Source organism: Necator americanus, chromosome IV (genome assembly GCF_031761385.1).
Source record: "Necator americanus strain Aroian chromosome IV, whole genome shotgun sequence".
Lineage (NCBI taxonomy): Eukaryota > Metazoa > Nematoda > Chromadorea > Rhabditida > Ancylostomatidae > Necator > Necator americanus.
Window position 1 is genome coordinate 38,145,440 of NC_087374.1, and position 18,200 is coordinate 38,163,639.

The following is an 18,200-nucleotide window of genomic DNA, read 5'->3' on the forward strand; positions in this document are numbered from 1 at the left end:
AGCAATTTTATCGTCATTTTGTGTAATCACGGCCTTCGTACACAAAACAGGAAAGCAGTGAAATCCATAAAAACATAGAAACCGAATTCTTTTACTTTGTTTTGTTTTTTCAACGAGTTTCGTTTGTGTTCAGTCAACCAACAAACTCCATATTTTCTCGTCTATCAACCTAGGATTCTCTATAGAATAGAACTGGAATCTACTATGTTTCGCAGGTTGTTAAACGAAAGTTTTACGATGTTTTCCGGTCTGACTTTTCAACATTTTTGTCCTCTTTGGACGGCTTAAATGCTATTTCTCTGCATTGCAATTTGGACCACTAAAAGTATCTTATCTTTCCCTGTAATTATCTTTAATAAACTTCAGATGCATCTAGGAGAATTCCAGGAAGAGATAGGATATTTTAGGTCGGCACGGTAGCTAGGAAGAAATATGATATTCGATGGTCCAAACTGCGCATGAATCATTTTTATCTTCAAATCTCTGAAGACGACGTAAGTGTCGAAACGCCAGACTGGAAAGCACAATAAAACTTTGGCCAATATTTCTTTTAAGAGAGATTATGTCGTAAACTTCAGCTCAATGCTACTATTACATTCCTCTGCGACGAAATTCAATCAAATGTCACACGCTGGTGCACAATAATAGCTGAAATTTAGCTGATTCTCTATTCCCGAATTAAGAAGGTCAGAAAAACAAAGTAGCTATCTTTACCAGGGCCATTTTGGAGTTCAAAAATGAGCGTTGAAAGTGCGTTTATTTTTTTTTAAATGATAGAGTCCATGAACACTGTGATCTTCAAGATTTTCCGTTGTAAAACAACATGTGGCGTGATGAAGAATGGGTGGTTGCTTGAAATTTATTCGGTACTTTAACCATAAGCTTCAGTGAAACATAAGTTTGTTTCTGTTGTCACGTATGTCCTGAAAGTATCACACAAATAACTTCTTAATGAAGTACAAAGGCACTTTCGTCGTCCCCAGGTTTAAAGAAGCATAATGATGTCCGGTACAGATTTTTTCTGACAAATAGGGACTTTTTGTATTTAAAGACAGCGTGTCACGAAATTGACGTTGTTGGGATCTCTCCACTCGTCGTTGGGATTAGATAGGGGCAAGGATGTGGTTCACAATCAGAATCAGGCTCAATTCCGCCTAGTAATCTCCAGAGGGACACGTGAGAAACAGCCGTGGTTGCACTGTTTTCCCCTACAATGCAACTTGTTACGCGGTAGAACATAATCGATTCCGTAGTCGTACAGCGTTCATTATCCAAGTAATGTAGCTTAAATAAGCACCCCAATTTGCATAACGCAGATCGTTTGCGGATTAACAGCCTTCTGCTCTCCGTAATAAGTTGCATCGTTGGAGACACCGGTGCTGCTGCTGCCGTTCAAGGCTGTTTCACACGTTTTCCCTGGATTACTAATGAGAATTGATACTAATGAGGATCATATTCATAAAATACACCTATCTAATTGTGGTGAGCTCCTAACATCAACAACTTCATGGAACACTGTCGACTGTCGTTCAAACTATTGTGCTGTTCGTGGCTATTTACTGTATTAGATCTACTTTGTCATAACGACAGAAATTCATTCGACCCTTATGGAGTGTTCCTCATTTCTTCGCCAAACTTGTGCTTTAAATGGCATATCCAGGATTTCTGGGGGGTGTAGACTATAGGAGATTTGTCCTAACTTTGATTTGGTCATACTTTTCTGTGCTCGGCTGAGAAGAGTTCGAAACCCCGTAGTTCCGCCACGAATAGAGAATTCTACAAATCTTAAGGAAGTTGGGACCTACACTACATGCTCATGATTTACTCGCAGTCGTTCTGTCAAAGTGATCGGTCGGTTAGATATGGATATCCAGATGTGAAGTAGTGACAAGGCAGTGGAGATTGGCAGCTAATCAGAGCGATGTTTTGCTTTTTCGGATTCGGAGCGACCAGCTGGATCGAAAATAGCTAATCGGCGACTTTACTTCGTCGGAACCCGTCTAACAGCAATGACTTCTGAATGCTACGTTCTTCGTTTCCAGAAAAAAAGAAGTCGCCATGAAATCTTCTTCAATCCTTAGAAAATCTTTATCGTTTCCATTGATCTCCTGTGGGATTTCAGAGAGTCTGCAGTGTTCTAAATACTTCATTTAAAGGATTCGCACGTTGTAAAGGTGATGTAACCCATTACGCGACGAATCCAGGAAATCCGTTCGTCTCGTCACCAGTTTACTAGTCGTTGTTGCAGCAGTCCGTCCAGTTGTTCGAGAGGGTTTGAGTGTGAGTGAGGAGGCGCACACGCGCACACTCACACTCACACACACACACACACGGACGGATGACGATTGATTGTGGACGTCCAGATATATGTGGGACACGTCCGTCCGCTTTGCTGACGTTTCCACCTCATTTTCGTGACCTCTCCTGCGTTTTCATAGGCGTTTTTTGAACCATGCATCAATTTTTCAAATTTCATGCTTGAATATTTTTGCCGAACCATTTTAAAAGTTCACCCATCGCCTTTTGATCCTGTTTTGCGGATTATTTTCGACATTCTAAAGCCACGCGAAATAATCCCATGAAAAGCGGATTATTTACAGAACTGGGATGGATAATTGAAATATTGTATTGTTTTGCGTGCGTGGTTTGAAACCCAACGTAGGAAAACAACCAATTTCTTTTTTTTTTTTGCTTTCGCTTTTCTTTGTTTTTCTTCGTGAAAACTTTGCAAAACTCCTCTACAAGTCTAGTATCCATGAACTCATGGAAATTTCTTTTTCCCGCCAGAGAATTGTCTATTTCTCCCAGCACTTTTTTTTTGTTCGACATTCCAGAGTCGCTTATCGACGGCCATTTCTCATTCTCACGTTTCCATTTTTCATGTTCTAGTTAGTTTTTCTTTCCTCTTTTTTTTCTGCATGCACCACTGTTCCCAAACACTTTCTGGAAGAAATCTAATGGATACAGGATTGAATAAAGAAGTACGCGTAATCTCACGCTAATTTACAGCATATCGTCATCTGTTGGCTGTGATTGATTTCTGCAGGTCAAATCCTTCAAATCAGATTGAATTTCTTCAAAATTGCTCATCACTTCAATTGTACCCTGTCCAGAAATTTTTGGAAGGAGTGAAATTGATTTCATGGATTTCATAAGTTAACTAATTCGGTCCTTGCTTACGTCCTCGTTTCTGCACTCCTCTTAAAATCGATTTCTCCAACCACTAACGCTTTGCTTCGCTTATTTGAGCGCTTTATGTGCGAAGTCCCATAAGTTCAGATGTGAAACATTCCTTTAAACTTGTCCAGCGATCCTTTAATGCCTGGTTGTTAGCAGAGGATTTTCCTTTAAGCTTTTGCCGATCCCTAGCTTTGCATCTTTAGGGAAGGCCCATGCGCCTGATGTGACTAATCCGGTTGTTATTTTGAATCTTTTAATATCACATGAAATCACCTCTATACTCTCATGGAACTATTAATCCTCGATTTGCACTTTGAGCACGATGAACAAAGCCAGTGAGAAATCTTCGTGGATTGATGGTGGCTTTTCCGACGCTATGAAGTAGAAGTTGCTCGAGAAAAACGAGGAAGACTCTTTTTTCTTATTTTTTTGCCCTTTCTCCTCCATTTTAACGCAAATACGAGTAGGTATACGCTTTCCGTTTTCGTGCGACTACTTTGTAACTCTGGTTTTTTCCCTACCTCTTCCTGGACCTGCATGCACCTAGCGTTGTTTGTAAATCTAAATCAAATGAGAAAATGAATGTATTTTATTAGGTATCCCAACTTTTTCTTCTCGTGCCGGATGATTATATTCTTAACGGAATTTTTCCAGTTTTTCTGTGATAATCCACAATTTTTTTCGAAAAAGTATTTTTCTTTGGCGGTTTAGTCTTTCTAATAATCATTATTAAGCGTTATTCATCAGAATTTGTGATATATGTAGTAACATAGCGTGATATAATATAATAATATATTATTATGGATACATATTGAAGATTTATTGAGATTATTCCTTAATAAATATCTGTTTTTTTTTAATTCAGCTGTTTTTATACTTTCAGAATGACTTATAACCATCCTTATTATTACTTCTGGTAAGGTAATAAAGTTAAAATTTAAATAAAACTAAACTTTAACTTTATTACCTTACCAGAAGTTACATATAATATGGAGGCTTATTAGTTATTCTGAATGTATAAAAGCAGCTGAATTTCTTTTTTTTTCTGGTTCTATGCTAACGCCTTCCATGCATTCCTTCTTAAAAATATGAAATATCACCATATTCCGATTAAAATTGCAAATACGGACAGAACTCATCAATCATCTTCTGGATTTGGTCGCCAACGCCAACGTCATAAATTCGCCTCCGAACGGAGCTTTGCTAGGCTATTTTGCTGCTAAAATTCCGGAAGTTTACCCGACTGACTTATAAGATGTGCTCAGTGTTCCCCTCCGGGCAATCAATGAAGTATGTATGTGGCGCATCAGCAGCAGCCAAGAATTTAAATTACTCTCCGTTTGCAAAGACATGAGTCCCGAAGCGATCGTAATTCTTTGACTATGTGCAAATAATTAATTTCTAGAAAATTCCTTTTTTTTGTTATTTTATTGTGGTTGAATTACGCTTTATTGTTACACATATTCCAGGAACGCTTCTCATTACATTGTTGAGAAATGATATCCGAAGGTTATTTTCTAAAATGTTAATCTCTTTGCTTAGGGTCCTTTTGAACATTTTTTCAGAAAGAAAAAGAAAAAAAACTATATATTTCAAGTTCTCCCAAAAGTATTTTAATTCTTTTCCGTTTCAACCCGACTATTTCCTTGGATTTAGATTCGTGTGTTACTTTCTTGTTCTTCTATATGCTCTACTTTGCAATCTGCATCGTCCCACTGCGCAAACGAACAACGTTTGCGATACTTCTGCCTCTTGGATTTTTCGCCCAGGAAATATGGATTTTTCTGGATTAGAGAAGCAGATGTTGCGCCCTATTCGTATAATTTGCCGTCACGGCTCAAATTCGACGCGGGTGCCGGTGACACTGCTCGTCCCCACTGCTGCAGTGTCAATGCCGACAGCTCGAAGATTTCGTCTACAGGAAACCCAGGAACATCCAGTGCACTGTGGTGGGCGGCAACTAGATCCGGGTCTTAACGAACGGCTTAGTCGCACGGATAAGCCTCATCCGCTGAAAATAGTGAGCCTTTGCACGTCATTTTGTCACTTTTGCAGAAAAAAATTAATTATCATTATTAACAGCAAAACCTAGCCGCTGGATGGGCAAAGTCAGTGCTCTTCTTCCAGAACGAGAGGGATTGCGACGATGAGAAGTCATTGGATACGCTTTTGTCCGAAGCTGCCCATCAGAATAGTCTAGACAGTTGTAAAATAAGTGTCCACATCTATAAAACAATACAGGATCACATTATGCCAGGGCTTCGAAGCTATTTCTCAGAACTATAAACTATACAACGATTTTTTGCTGCGGTTTTTGACCGTTTCCTTCTCGTGCAGATGCTGCTTCAGGGCCCGGAACAAGTGACGGTCGGATGGAGCAAGGTCCACGCTATAGGGTGGGCGGGTAGGGCATGTTCGTCCAGCCAGGCTTTCCGGAAATTGCCGCGTCGTCTTTGCTGTTTGAAATCTCTCGTCGTCATCCAGCAGTGCGACTTTGAAGCATTTTGGTCGTTTTTTGAGCACGGCGTCGATCAGCTTCTAGATCTGCTTTGTGGAGCGATTTCCTATGGATTCAACAACATACTCCACACCATTCCAGAAATTTCTCTTTCCAAACTTAAACTAAAATTGGAAAGTTAAAATCAAAAGTGGGAAAAGATATGCAAGCATCCAATTCATTCAGGTAAACTTTTTGTTCGTCCTGTTTTTCTTTTTTCCAACTAATTTTCCATTGAGCACCTGGTGAGCAGCTGCAAATTCTTATCTGAATTTCTTTTTTTTTTTCAAAAATTACATTTACACTGTGTTGATGTTAGTACAATTAATACTGTTGATATTAAACTGTAATTATAGTCATTCAAGTGCAGTTACTGTGTCAATTTAGACAAAATATTCCTGTAATGTTGCGCGGAACCCGACAATTCTTCCACATTTATTCCAACAAGTCCTCACAACAGGAATCCGTTGCCAAAATCACAGACACAGTAACTGCACTTGGATGGCTGTAATTCCAGGATAATACCTGTAGTAGTAAAAAAAAACAAAATGAATGCCTATATTTTTTACAGTGCCGATTGGAAGAATTAATAAAGATTATGTAAACTGAGTTAATACTTACTACCCGCGAAATCCGAACTATCCTATGTTTGGAGCTGAACAGATCAGTAATCGTACTTCCCACCGCTTGAATCCTCCTTAAGAGTTCGCCTGAGTTATAAGTGGCGTGAATTAAAGGCATCACCCCACGAATCTGAGGTGGTGCAGATTTCACGTGGAGTATTCGTATACAGGATGGGAGACTACGGAGAGGGGGTTGATTCCGTTCATTTCTTCCTAATTGCCGTAAAAACGGCGCGGAAAATACGGCTTCATTCGTTTCGGCGCACTATTTTGTACAAGAGGTTCGATTGGAGCGCTTTTTTTTTCTTTTTTCCGGGCCGTTTTTTTACGGCAATTAGCAAGAAATGAACGGAATCACCTCTCTCTCCGTAGTATCCCATCCCGTATACGAATAGTCCACCTGAAATCCGGACCACCTCGGATTCGTGGGGTGATGCCTTTAACGTAACCACGTTTTCTTCAGTCTCGCTGGAATTCAATTCTCAACCACGAATTTATTTTTTTTTTCTTGATTTTCAATGGATACTGTTCATGGATTTGCTACTGTAATATTCCCTGAGGGTTGTATCAGGGATTTGAGTTTTCAGCTATTTTTGGCACAAATATACAAAAATTTACATAAGCGGCAATGTAATCGGCGTTTTCTAAATTCCGGAAGCCGGACGACCTGGATTCGTGTTCGATTTATAGCTACGCAGAAGGAAGAGCAAATCTCTCTTACCCATGTGAAAATAAAAAATCATTCTAATCATATTTTTTTTGTTTGTTTACATACCTAAGGAGTTCTTTTGCAACATCACCCTCACCATTTTAAGGTGAACCCACTACGATGCGATGAGACAACAAAATTGCGATGGGACCTTTTATCTCGAGGATAATCAGAGGATTTTTGTTATATGTCGACCATGCTATTCAAGTAATAAAAGGCGGCCACTTTATTTATTTTGGTTACTGGTAGTCCTTATAATTGCTGTGATTCCTATCTTTCATCCTTGGCTCGCGACATCCTGAAAAAATCATGGACCGGTGGTGTACAAGTGTAAACTGAAGACTAGATGAATTTTGCGATTTGGATACCAAGCGTGTGATGACGTTAGCCTCTTAGTGGTTCGAACTCACTTGGAAAGGAAAAATGCAACAAATAATTACCTGTTTGAAAGTAATTCGCTCCAATAGAAAATTATAGAAGAAACTATCGGAATTCACAAGAAGTAACTGGAAAAAAAACACAGATAGATCAGTAGACTCTTTTTCACTGAAAGTTTTCGTCTTAGCAATGCCGGAGGCCATAAATCCAACAGAAATTTCCTTTTTTTCCTTCATAAAGAATTGAGTACAATCAAAATCTCGGAACTGAACCATATTATTTAATGGGCCAAAATTCTGATCTAGAATTAAAGAACAAAGGTGAAAGTGAAGATTTTGCACAAGTTGTTCGATTGCGTTGATTTTTTTTTTCAGAGGAGTAGCTTCGAAATCTCGGCAGAATGTGATCTTGGGTTGTTTTTGTGGATGTCCAAACTTATTTTACAGTTGTCTGGGCTACTGTGAAGCGCTGCATCGGTCAGAAATTGTCGTGCATGTCAGTCGCAGGAAGAGTGTGAACTACACAATCCATTCACTATTCAAAAGTGCATCGATAGTTTCAACGTTCGAATCGATTAGAAAAATTTTAAAGTAGAAATAACTCACCTCCTCCAAAATGATGAGCCGTCGTTTGTGAGAAATTCTTTCAAAATTCGAATTTTTCACATTAAACACATTTATTCCTTATATTTTACTCCTTATACTTGTTTATTACCCTTATATTTCACCATTTTAATATTTATTATTATTATTTATCCCTTCGGTCCCCAGCACGAAGTTGGAAATAATTTCATGGAATTTTATGAAATGAAAATCCTAGAAAAAGGGAGTCGAGCGGAAACACTCCGAATTGACTCTCCTCATTAAAATTCACTCGGAACTCTTTAATCATCCCTGAGACCAGGTACATATGCACTTTTGAATGCGAGCTGATGACATGAGTGTTTTTATGAGCACCTGGTTTTCTTCCCTACACCCACGTTCACGCATTACAGAGAACGCCTACGGAGAAGATCGATCTTAACGTTACGCACATAAATTTAGATCCTAGACACATGTAATCTCTTGCTTTTTTATCCGTACATTTATGGGATTGACTAGTACATTGGAAAAAGTTCCGTACACCGTCATAATGAGCAACCAACATCGATGGGAGCTCCCATGGTCCGTAATTATGTAGTTCCCCTTTCTAGAGAGGTGTAGCGCCGTCGGTAAGAGATTCCGCTATGGCTGGAAACGGATCGATCGCAGGTTCGAATCCTCCTTAGTGCGAACATTTGATCATTTTTTTCATCATTTTCACATTTCATCTCTCCTGAGTCGATAAATTGGTGTCAGACTTGTTTTGGAGGATAAGAGCACAAACTTGAGGTATCCCCTGAAGTCATTGAACGGGCTAGTTACGCCCTACTTTCGATTATTTGCTACTTTACGTGATTATTATACGAGGAACTCGGTCCCTTACTAAACCCCTTGTTCCACAAAACGAATGTATTTTCCAGAGTAAATAGCCTTCACTTCTCCGCCCGTTCTCCATCTAATTCGCTCTGATGTTCTTCTGTTCCTGAAGAAGTTTCATCTATCCGACAGGAAATGGCATAAATTTGCTGGGAATCCCATACGTCCTGCAATCTTCTGCACGTGAATGCTTCAGCTTTCCCTCATAGGACCAACTTTCTTATTCCTTTTCCGTGCAAAAATTAGTAGTTAGGCACGGGCCTTCATTACTCTTTCTTATTTGCAAAAGTAAGTACTCCTAAGTTTTTTTTTCTCAATCAGCGATTTGAGAAAGGTCCCAGTATGAACTATTTTTCCCCTTAAGGAACTACAGCTTCGAAATGCAATCTTTTTTCGTATCCTCAAAAAATGAAGCAAATCCCACTAGTGAACTTTTTTCTCCCATTCCTTCTCGAGTGTTCGCAACGCCTAAACTCCGAGGACAGTAGGTCCGCTCTTACAGGATGACTCGTTTTCCAGCAGCATCCTTCCAGTAGCTAATGCTAAGAGGACGTCAAGGATCTTCTCAAGTAATCAGAAGCATAACGTTAGGTTACAGTATGCCAAAAGTCTAAGAATATGCTCAGAATTGCTCATTTCTCTGCTACTGGCATCTACTTTCTCTGCTCCCTGTTCTACTCCAGTCGATCGCGCGTCACGGTCGTCCGTGCGAACATAAGTGCCAGTGCCTACAAGACTTTTATTGTGCTACGTTAAATTTGAAAAATAGAACTTAGCTACGTTCGAAAGGGAACATTTTTTCTTGAGAAAGAGCTCAACTTTAAAGTCTCATGACTAGGAAACATTAATCGATAGCTACATACCTTCACATCTCCTGATATTACGGTATTAAAGGTAAAGTGTATCTCCAGGGGTTTTAAGTGCGTTTTTTTTTTTTGCTTCGATGCCATTCGCTGAAAGTAATGAGAATTGTTCATGAAAAGTGCACGTACTTAAACAATTTTTGCACCGAAAAATCTCGTAGTCATTGTTGATAACGCTCCAATTGTTCTTCATTCTTTCCCTTACAATACCTTCAAATAAAATTCACTACCCTAAAGGTAATATTGATGAATGAGAACTTGTTAGTCTCTCATCGATCATGCTACCTCTCTGAATTTCATTACCCTTTTCTATTTTTCGGTGCAGAAATGAATGAAACAATTGTTGAATGATTACATTTGTCCAAAATCTAGTACTTCTTTACTTTTGTTCACTGCTTTGAGTCTTTCTGAAGAAAAATACACACCACCAATAGAAGAAACAACCATGAATGTAGCTGCTTCGACGGATTCTGGTAGCATAACTTTACTCGGTATAGGTGTCGATCACAAACTCCTGAGAATTGACTAGAAACTTTGAGAACGGCTTTTAAAGGCAACCCATGATTGACGATGCTTGAGTTTCTGTGGGCAAATATAGAACTTGTTATGCAGATTAAGAATACAAGCGTGGCCTCGCTCAATCGCCCCTGATCGTACTGAAAGACGGCGTGGGAAGCGGCGCTTTTTCCTACGAGGTACGTGAAAACGGAACACACTTTCGCACGCGATGCATCATCCACTAGCGAGCAATCGAAAATCAATGAGGTCTCCTTGGCAGCCTATTCAAGTAAAACCAAGTGAATAGACTACAGAAAGAATCGGAGCGTGTACAAGGGTGGTGCGTTCTAACGTAAAAAGTAGGAACAAACGCAATTCCCACGCTGTTTTTGAGGACAGTTAAGGGAAAATGAATGGGAGGATGTTTGTGCTAGTAACCAATCTACGAACCCAATATCTTACCATAGGAACCCAAAATCATGAGTTTCATAGTATGCTGCCTTTATTCGCACCGCATATCTGTCACCTGACCGGTTATCCGTCTTTATTTTGCCATTTTCGTAATTTCTCTACTTTTTGAGAAAAGAGATTCTTAGCAATAGAATTTATTACAAATCCTCTTCATCTGCTCCTTAACCGTGCTTTTCGAAAGGATAGCATGCTGGAGAAAAGAAGGAACTTGTCATCCATTCGTTTTGAAGAAAAAGAAACTGACATTCATCCAAACATGAATCGGTACGAAGGAAGAGAACGAGTTATTATTCAACATCCACTTTACGATCCCATTTTTACGCTTCAAAATTCGTTCTCCTTCACATCACACCCGTTTCTGACTTATTGAAATGGGCCTGGGGTCAACACGGAGCGCACAGAACACATTTTGACGTCTTTCTTATAGCCAAATAAAAAAAAATTCTCGGAAACTTGGTTCTTGGGATTTTCTCAATTCTTGGAATCCCCAAAAAGTTCCATTTACGGGGCCCTGTGAGGGTCTCTGGATGTACATTTATGGATGAATAAGTGTCTATCGACGATTACCATCGACCGCGCTGGGAAGAAATGATTTTCTTCTGACGATTCTCAGGAAAGCAATAACTGTCCAAAGAATTCTCCTATACATTTATCTTCACATGATTAATGCTTTGAGTTTCCGTTTCTTAGCAACACATCTTAAGATTCTTGGAATATATCGGAATAATCGCTTAGTGCTGTAGGATTTAAAAAAAAACGGATCGAAAAAGAAATGTGTCTAACTTGGGCACATTTTGTCGCTGGAGCGCATTTATTCAGCAGCAAAAATTTTATTGGATACAGGCTCAGCATCCGCATCAACCGGATAAATGTGCTGTGGTGGATAGATGGGCTAAATGTGCTAGCCAGTAAGCCTTTGCCCGGGTAGGGATTCATTGAACATTCATATGTTTATATATCCATATTTTATTCATATTTATCGTTTCTTGTCATTGCACTATATACTTTATATTTATTATTTTCATATCCATATTTATTCATATATTCATTCATTTATATATTCATTGACTTTTCATTGAAATTGCGACATTGCGACATTTCGTGTTAGCGCGGCCAACTATAAACGAAGCTTGTCGCTCGCAGATTGGTCTATGACCAATATAGTTGGGTCAGAACGATATGAAGCACAGACAGTTGCGTAAGCGGTTGCGCTCGAAGCGGCGCGGTGGAGCATAGCGGTTGGGATCGTGTAAGGATCTTCGCTACCACCAAAAATCTCTGCAGCTCGCCAGGGTCCCGTCTCGATTCCAACCGCTGTCTCTAGCGCACCGCTTCGAGCGCAGTCGCTTACGCAACTGTCCGTGGTTCATGTCATTCTGACTCGGCCATACATGGTGTTATTAGTGTTCTATGATCATTTGCATTTGCGAAGCAACACAACGTAAACAAAGTGTGTAGCATTATGTTAATTAATTGTATTAATTCTGTTCCCGGAATTTACTCCTTTTACGCAATTGATTTCTTCTTGCGCTGCTTCCTTTTCTTACATCAACTCGTCACAAATCTTTAGCTTCCTACCGTAATCGTACCATATACGCGCGTCACATCGCGACGTTTCGTCCGCAATTCGCTTCACAGCGTTTTCTTTGCACATGTGCAATGCAAACTTATGTCACCTTTTTCTAGTTCAATTTGTGTCGCTCACTGATTGACAGCTTGGATTGTGAAGGTAGTTTTCAGCAACGTTAAGCGTTCTATCGATGCGTTGACGTAACAGCGACGTACCTATCGTGAATTTGATAGGAACATTAACATAACTTTTCATTTTCCGTTATATTACCGTACCGAAACAGTACTGATTCATCATCAGGATTATCCTGTTTTCATGTGAATTCATCCTTAATAGTTCAATTCTTTTTTTTTGTCAATGAAATTTCCGGTTCATATATCCCTCTGATTCATGTACACAGGTTTTTTTTTACAGGCGGCAAAAATTAATCCTAATTAATTTGATTGTGCGCATGTTTTTGCACTGAAAGGAGTTTACCGGATTTTAAGCACTGGTAAAAATGCTCGCGATACATTTACATATAGAATTTCTAGTTAAGAAATTAATAAAAATTTATGCGGAGATACTACATTGGGCTATTAGCATGACTAGCAAGATATTTCAATCCATATTTCAATCCGAGTCCGCGCATAATTTTTTTTTCAAAGCTTTCCTTGAAGATGTGTGGTTCGATCCGACATCAGTAACTATAAACATAAGGACATCGTTAATTTGAAACGACATGAAGCTCGGTACAGTTCGGTTCGAAGCGGTGTGGTGGAAGCAGCGGCAGGAATCGAGGTGGGACCATGGCGAACTCCAGAACTTATGTTCGTTTTGATCCCACTATAGGATCCCTCCATGGTGTTGTGCTGTGCCCAGCCTTAACCGGTTTTAGAGTTTTTCTTTTCATCCAGCTTCATCTTCTTCAATTTCCTACATAGCGTCACAAAAATGTCTTTTATCCGTTATGATATTATCCATGACATCTCCATCACTCCATTTTCTTTTCTCTATTTCGAATTTCGAACATCATACCCAAAAAAAAGCTGTTTAGAATAACTACCTCTTCAACATCGAGCAAAGCTCCACCCTATTTCACTAGTCCCATTCCAGTCCCATGCTTTCTATCGACGTCGTATGTTGCATGTAGGGAGGAGCTGGTTAAAAAGATGGGGCATAATATGTCACTCCCCCTACTTTTCCCACCCTGAAAAATTGTGGTTCATGCTGGGTGGTGTTTGCGATCAATTATTCTCACTTTCCAGAAAGTTCTCAGATAATTATTGGCGTTCTGCTTCTTTCACAAAACTTCTCTTAGCACTAGCTTGCCGGAGCTTTCTGGTCGATATCTCAACAATGCTGCCCTTTTATTCATTTTCTTGCTTCATTGCCAATTTGCTCCTTGTCAGCTGTCATTCTCGATGATTTCGCTATTGTGTCCTGAATCAAGATTGAAAGTTGATGAGATCGAATCGTAATTATGACACAAATTAACAAATATGATTTAGCCTCGTAATTTTATTTCTTTTCGATTATGTGCATTTGCAAAAGGATTTTCTGGATCCGTTCCTCGTTGAAGTTGGTCATTTTTCCATACATCCATCCATCTATTTCTTCGCATCGAATCTCAGCTATTGTTTACTCCAAGAAACGTTTTCCCACTCTGTGATCATGCCAGTAATTAAAAATAATTGCGTTGCAAAATCTTTTCTTTTTTGGGGACTTGATTCTTTTCAGTAATATTTCAGACATCTTAGTTAATTATTCAGAAGTTGTTCCCATATATGCTGTTTCGGTGGAATACGATACGATGAATACAATATTTTCTTGTGATCATTTAGAGTACTCTGAGAATGTGACTCGAAATTTAACTCACGTGACAACCGATTTCTTTTTTTTTCCTCTGCTTTCGTATCTGAAATAACCGTGTTTCTTTTTCATTTCTATACGTGAAAGCAATGTTGTGTGCACGATGTGATTACAGTGATCGAATTTGTCGCGCGAAGATTCTGGATAAAAAAAACATGGTTTTCTGGGACGCTGTGACCAAAAATGAGACTAATCAAGTCAATGGACTCCTTCTAGTCGTGATCATTATTTTGTTTGAAAAAAGTTCAGCTGGAGAATCATGTGGGACCATTTGTTTAATTAAGTAAGTAAGTAAAAATTTCGTAAGAAGATGAATGCATAATTACTTGAAAGGATGGAAAAGTATCTATTTTTAGTATATCCCGAATAAAAAAAGAAAAGTGTAAGTAGTTGTTTTGAAGTATACCATAAATTCAAGCATGTAGATTTCTGTCTATGTTTGCAGAGTGTTTCATCCAATGGACAGCCGCTCACCAATCATTATCGCCGTGCAGTTGGGTCCTACGTTGAATCGATGTTTCATCGCTTCACCGCATCCATTTCCGTTCAAGCTTTGTGTGGATTTAGAACTGTGTTGCATGCTGTAATCATCATAATGATTTTTATTTCGTCTTTCTTTTTTTCGGACTTTCCTCTGCTTCCTCTAAATTGTTTCTATGATGTTTTTTTTTTAGGTGATGAATCATATACCGCAGTCTTGTGTGATTTGATTTATACCATGACAATGATTGTTTACAGCAACACGAGATGCATGACAACGCCTACAGATGCACTGGAATACGGATATCAATCGATAGTTTCCCTTTTTTAAATTCGAAGACATCGTTTGCATCAAGAATTCTAAAGGTATGTTCTTAAGTTTTAAATTTTTCATTTCACAGCTGTCACATCTTTTATTTGTAGCCCAATACAAATGTGTTCTACTAAAACTTTTTCTTATACAATAATAATAAAGAAAAAGATGAATATTTGTTCTAGGCCGCAGCCATATACGCTGAAATTGTTCCCTGCTGATTGCATTTTTTTTATGTTGTCTTGATTGCCACTGTGAATAAGAGTGAAGGGCTGGTAATACTACTCGTTGTATTTTTCTTCGACTGGTTGACTTTGCTCGTCTATATTCACGAAACCTTCCTTACTGGTCAGAGCTCCTACTATTGAAGAATTTGGTCCTTTCGCTAAATTGCATTTTTGTCGAATTTTTGCTTTTGCAAAGCCGCCCATCTGAAAGGAAATAGAGTGCCGCTTTTTCTTCGAAAGCATGCACGCTCTGATTAATTGTTTCAGCTTTAACTTCACTTGTTTTCTTGACGTGCTTCTTTCGAAATCGGGCATCTGCTTATCGATAGGAAGTGGCGTCGGTTCAGCCGGCGACGTTCTTTTTCCTTAGTCGATGTAGAGATATTGCCGTCACTTTTGCTTTCATTTTCTTTTCCACATATAGATCCAGCTGTTTCCATTGTACTTCGTAGCTAAGACTTCCACGGTATTCCCTTATCCTTCTCTTTCGTGGCTTCACTTTTTCTTAAATGAGTGTTTTAAAATTCATGAGTTTTGCAGTTTGCTTCCGTAGCGAGAACTTGGGGTAATATGTAGTTGGGGGGGGAATGTACTCAGTCGCGCTCTTATTTCTGGAAGTAAATCGCTCGGGGACTAAAACCTAAGCATGATTCTCAGAGGATCTATGACACGTAAGCTAAAGTTGCTAAGAGAAAAAAGGAAGTTGGAGCCCCCAGAAATAAGGGCGCGAAGGGGTGCTCTTCCCCCCGCTCCCCTCCTCCCTCTCCTTTCCCCTAACCTACATTTTTCACCTAACGTAAGGTTGGAGAATTGGACTTCCGTTTTCATTTTTTTTCCTTTCCAGAAGAAGGTTAGAAACAGAATTTCAGCAATGGATGAAAAATGAGGCTACGCTTTATCGATCCGTTTACGCGCTTCCGCTAATTGAGGCAGCTGCTTTCGTTTATTGTTTTGTTTAAACGACTATTGTTCTCGTCTGTATTATCTGGCGGTTCATTCAACCGACCATACTCTGTTGCTTTCATTTGATTATGAGAGAATTTGATTGGAACTCTTCTCATAGTGAGAAAGTCGGCGGTGATTTACCCGGCCGTAAACAAACACATTTGTTGTTAACTCTTTTCGTTTCTGTTTTTCCTTTCTTTCCAGGAAGTATTCAAGTTTTGTCACCAGCACGTTTATTTTTGCAGTCAGTAATAAGCTCTTGTTGTCGTCCTTCGTATTCCAGTGAACTAGAATTGTAAGTCATGTTCTTCTTTTTCTTACTTGCCTGGCTTATTTTCGATTCAGACTTATTAATACTTTCCATTTATTGTAATATTCAGATACGACTTAATTTTAATGGTATTGGCGCCAGTAGAATACCTTCTTCGATGTGAAAAAAGCAGAAAACAGTAGTCGTGCTGAGCGCAGATGTACCATGAACGCTTGCGTGATGAGCCGTAGCATCACATGTACTCAGTCTGTCCTTTTTAATGTGCGGATGAAGATAATTACTCAACTACAGGCTTTTCGATCTGTACTTATCCGAAACTTTTCCATTCCTCTAACAGTTGTGCTCCATCGTAAAGAGATTGGAAATGATAAGTTGTATAGCAAAATCTTCCGTTCTCACTTTAAAACATTCAGATCTATGCGAGTTGTTGTCATATTTCTCCGATAAAATCGCTAATAATCGCCAGCCTTTTACAACGTAACGTGCAGCCTATTTTATTGCTTTTGAATGTAATCAATGTATTGAATTGGGACATGGTTTGTCGAAGATTCATTGAAAGGTAAGATTGAGTCAAAATTTGTTGTTTAACTGTTGTCTGGTGGAACATCGGGCCAGTTTGAAGTATTTTCCCCCTCATTTCGTATATTGTATTACTTTGATCCTCCATCCAGCCTTTTTCAATTGAATGTTGTCAAAAACATGCTGTTATTCATTCATTTGTGTATTTCCGTCGAGTCGTCGTTCGCTTCGAAGCAAAGGTCTCCTATTATTGTGATTTCCAAGATCGTTGTGCAAATTTGAATGTTGCTTACTCTTGCGGACGAGTTTCCTGTTTTCCAGTTACGGTCATCAAATATTGAAAAAAATACTCCATCTAACATTCGAAATCCTGTCGATATACGTGACCTAGGATTTGGTCTGTAATGAATTTTAGTCACCAATGACCAAAAATCCAGACATCTACAACATAGATTAGGCAAAACTTATGAAGCGTGTAGTCCAGTAAAACTTTTTCTTTCATGGCGCAACATCATGCGCACCGGTTACGCCGAGAGCGTTTTCAATCGCCCACAGGTGACTCTTAGCGTATCATTGTAACGCACAAAGTGGTTGTCCTCCTTCTTAATTTCGAGGTGTAGAGTGTCCCACCGTACAGAAGAGTAACGCAGATCCGTTGATTTCCAGTTGTACGAAAAAAGGATAACTCTAGGATTTAGTGGGCCGAGAGTTGTGTTACAAGAGAAGTTCTCATTAAAGCGCTCAATTTTAGTCACAGTGCTTTATTGGATTAAGTCATCATTAAAAACAAAGTCTTTGGCATTGATTCGCTTGAAATGTGAGAGATTTTTCTTCCTAACATTTTCAAAAATATTTTGCCAGTTTTTGGCAAAATAAGCATGAAATTCAGTGATTCTTCCCGATATTTTATCTTGTGCTGATAAACATAACATGCAAACCGAACCCGTCTTTGAGAGAAGACTTCTTCTGGCCTAGAGCTTGTATATTGTGATCAACGAGAAATTAGGTCTAGAAGTGTTTATGGTTCCAATTTGCCTCCATCCGTACTAATTAGTATCCATATCATTACAACTTCGTTTTTGGCAACCGTATTTCGTTCACATCTTGTCTTGTTCCTCGTTATTTTGTGATTTTAGATGTGTTATGCTGGATTGCGTTTTCAGTATTTTTATACGCTCTGCGTGTGCGATAAACGTTGAATGTTAAATCATTCAGGGAGAATAATCACCACACTGCAGTCGTTCTGACTCGATGACACATACCAGGTGAGAATTCGGTCGCGATACATACCATTCGTTTTTATTTCACTTGCTGATACAGGATCGATTGTTATAAACAGAACTTTTGT

The 18,200-nt window shown here is 39.1% G+C and overlaps 2 protein-coding genes across 4 annotated transcripts; both read left to right on the forward strand.

The window, feature by feature from the left end:
• Window positions 1-5,071: 5,071 nt before the first annotated feature.
• RB195_003963 (uncharacterized protein) lies at window positions 5,072-16,515 on the forward strand (the record flags this gene model as incomplete). Of its 3 annotated transcripts, XM_064201858.1 has the most annotated exons (8): window positions 5,072-5,200; window positions 5,263-5,374; window positions 14,314-14,380; window positions 14,543-14,680; window positions 14,836-14,893; window positions 14,934-14,943; window positions 16,267-16,357; window positions 16,443-16,515. In XM_064201858.1, 8 exons carry the CDS (start codon window positions 5,072-5,074, stop codon window positions 16,513-16,515), a joined length of 678 nt encoding a protein of 225 aa, XP_064057737.1. The 3 variants fall into 3 exon arrangements, with proteins under 3 accessions (XP_064057737.1, XP_064057738.1, XP_064057739.1); XM_064201856.1 differs by lacking the exons at window positions 5,072-5,200; window positions 5,263-5,374; window positions 14,934-14,943; window positions 16,267-16,357; window positions 16,443-16,515 and having other exon boundaries at window positions 14,253-14,380; window positions 14,836-14,908; XM_064201857.1 differs by lacking the exons at window positions 5,072-5,200; window positions 5,263-5,374; window positions 14,314-14,380; ... (1 more) ...; window positions 14,836-14,893; window positions 14,934-14,943 and adding an exon at window positions 16,149-16,194.
• Window positions 16,516-16,552: 37 nt separating this feature from the next.
• Window positions 16,553-17,772, forward strand: RB195_003964 (uncharacterized protein; the record flags this gene model as incomplete). The annotated part of the gene is made up of 3 exons (XM_064201859.1): window positions 16,553-16,594; window positions 16,747-16,892; window positions 17,742-17,772. The coding sequence occupies 3 exons, from the start codon at window positions 16,553-16,555 to the stop codon at window positions 17,770-17,772; spliced, it is 219 nt and encodes a 72-aa protein (XP_064057740.1).
• Window positions 17,773-18,200: the final 428 nt, after the last annotated feature.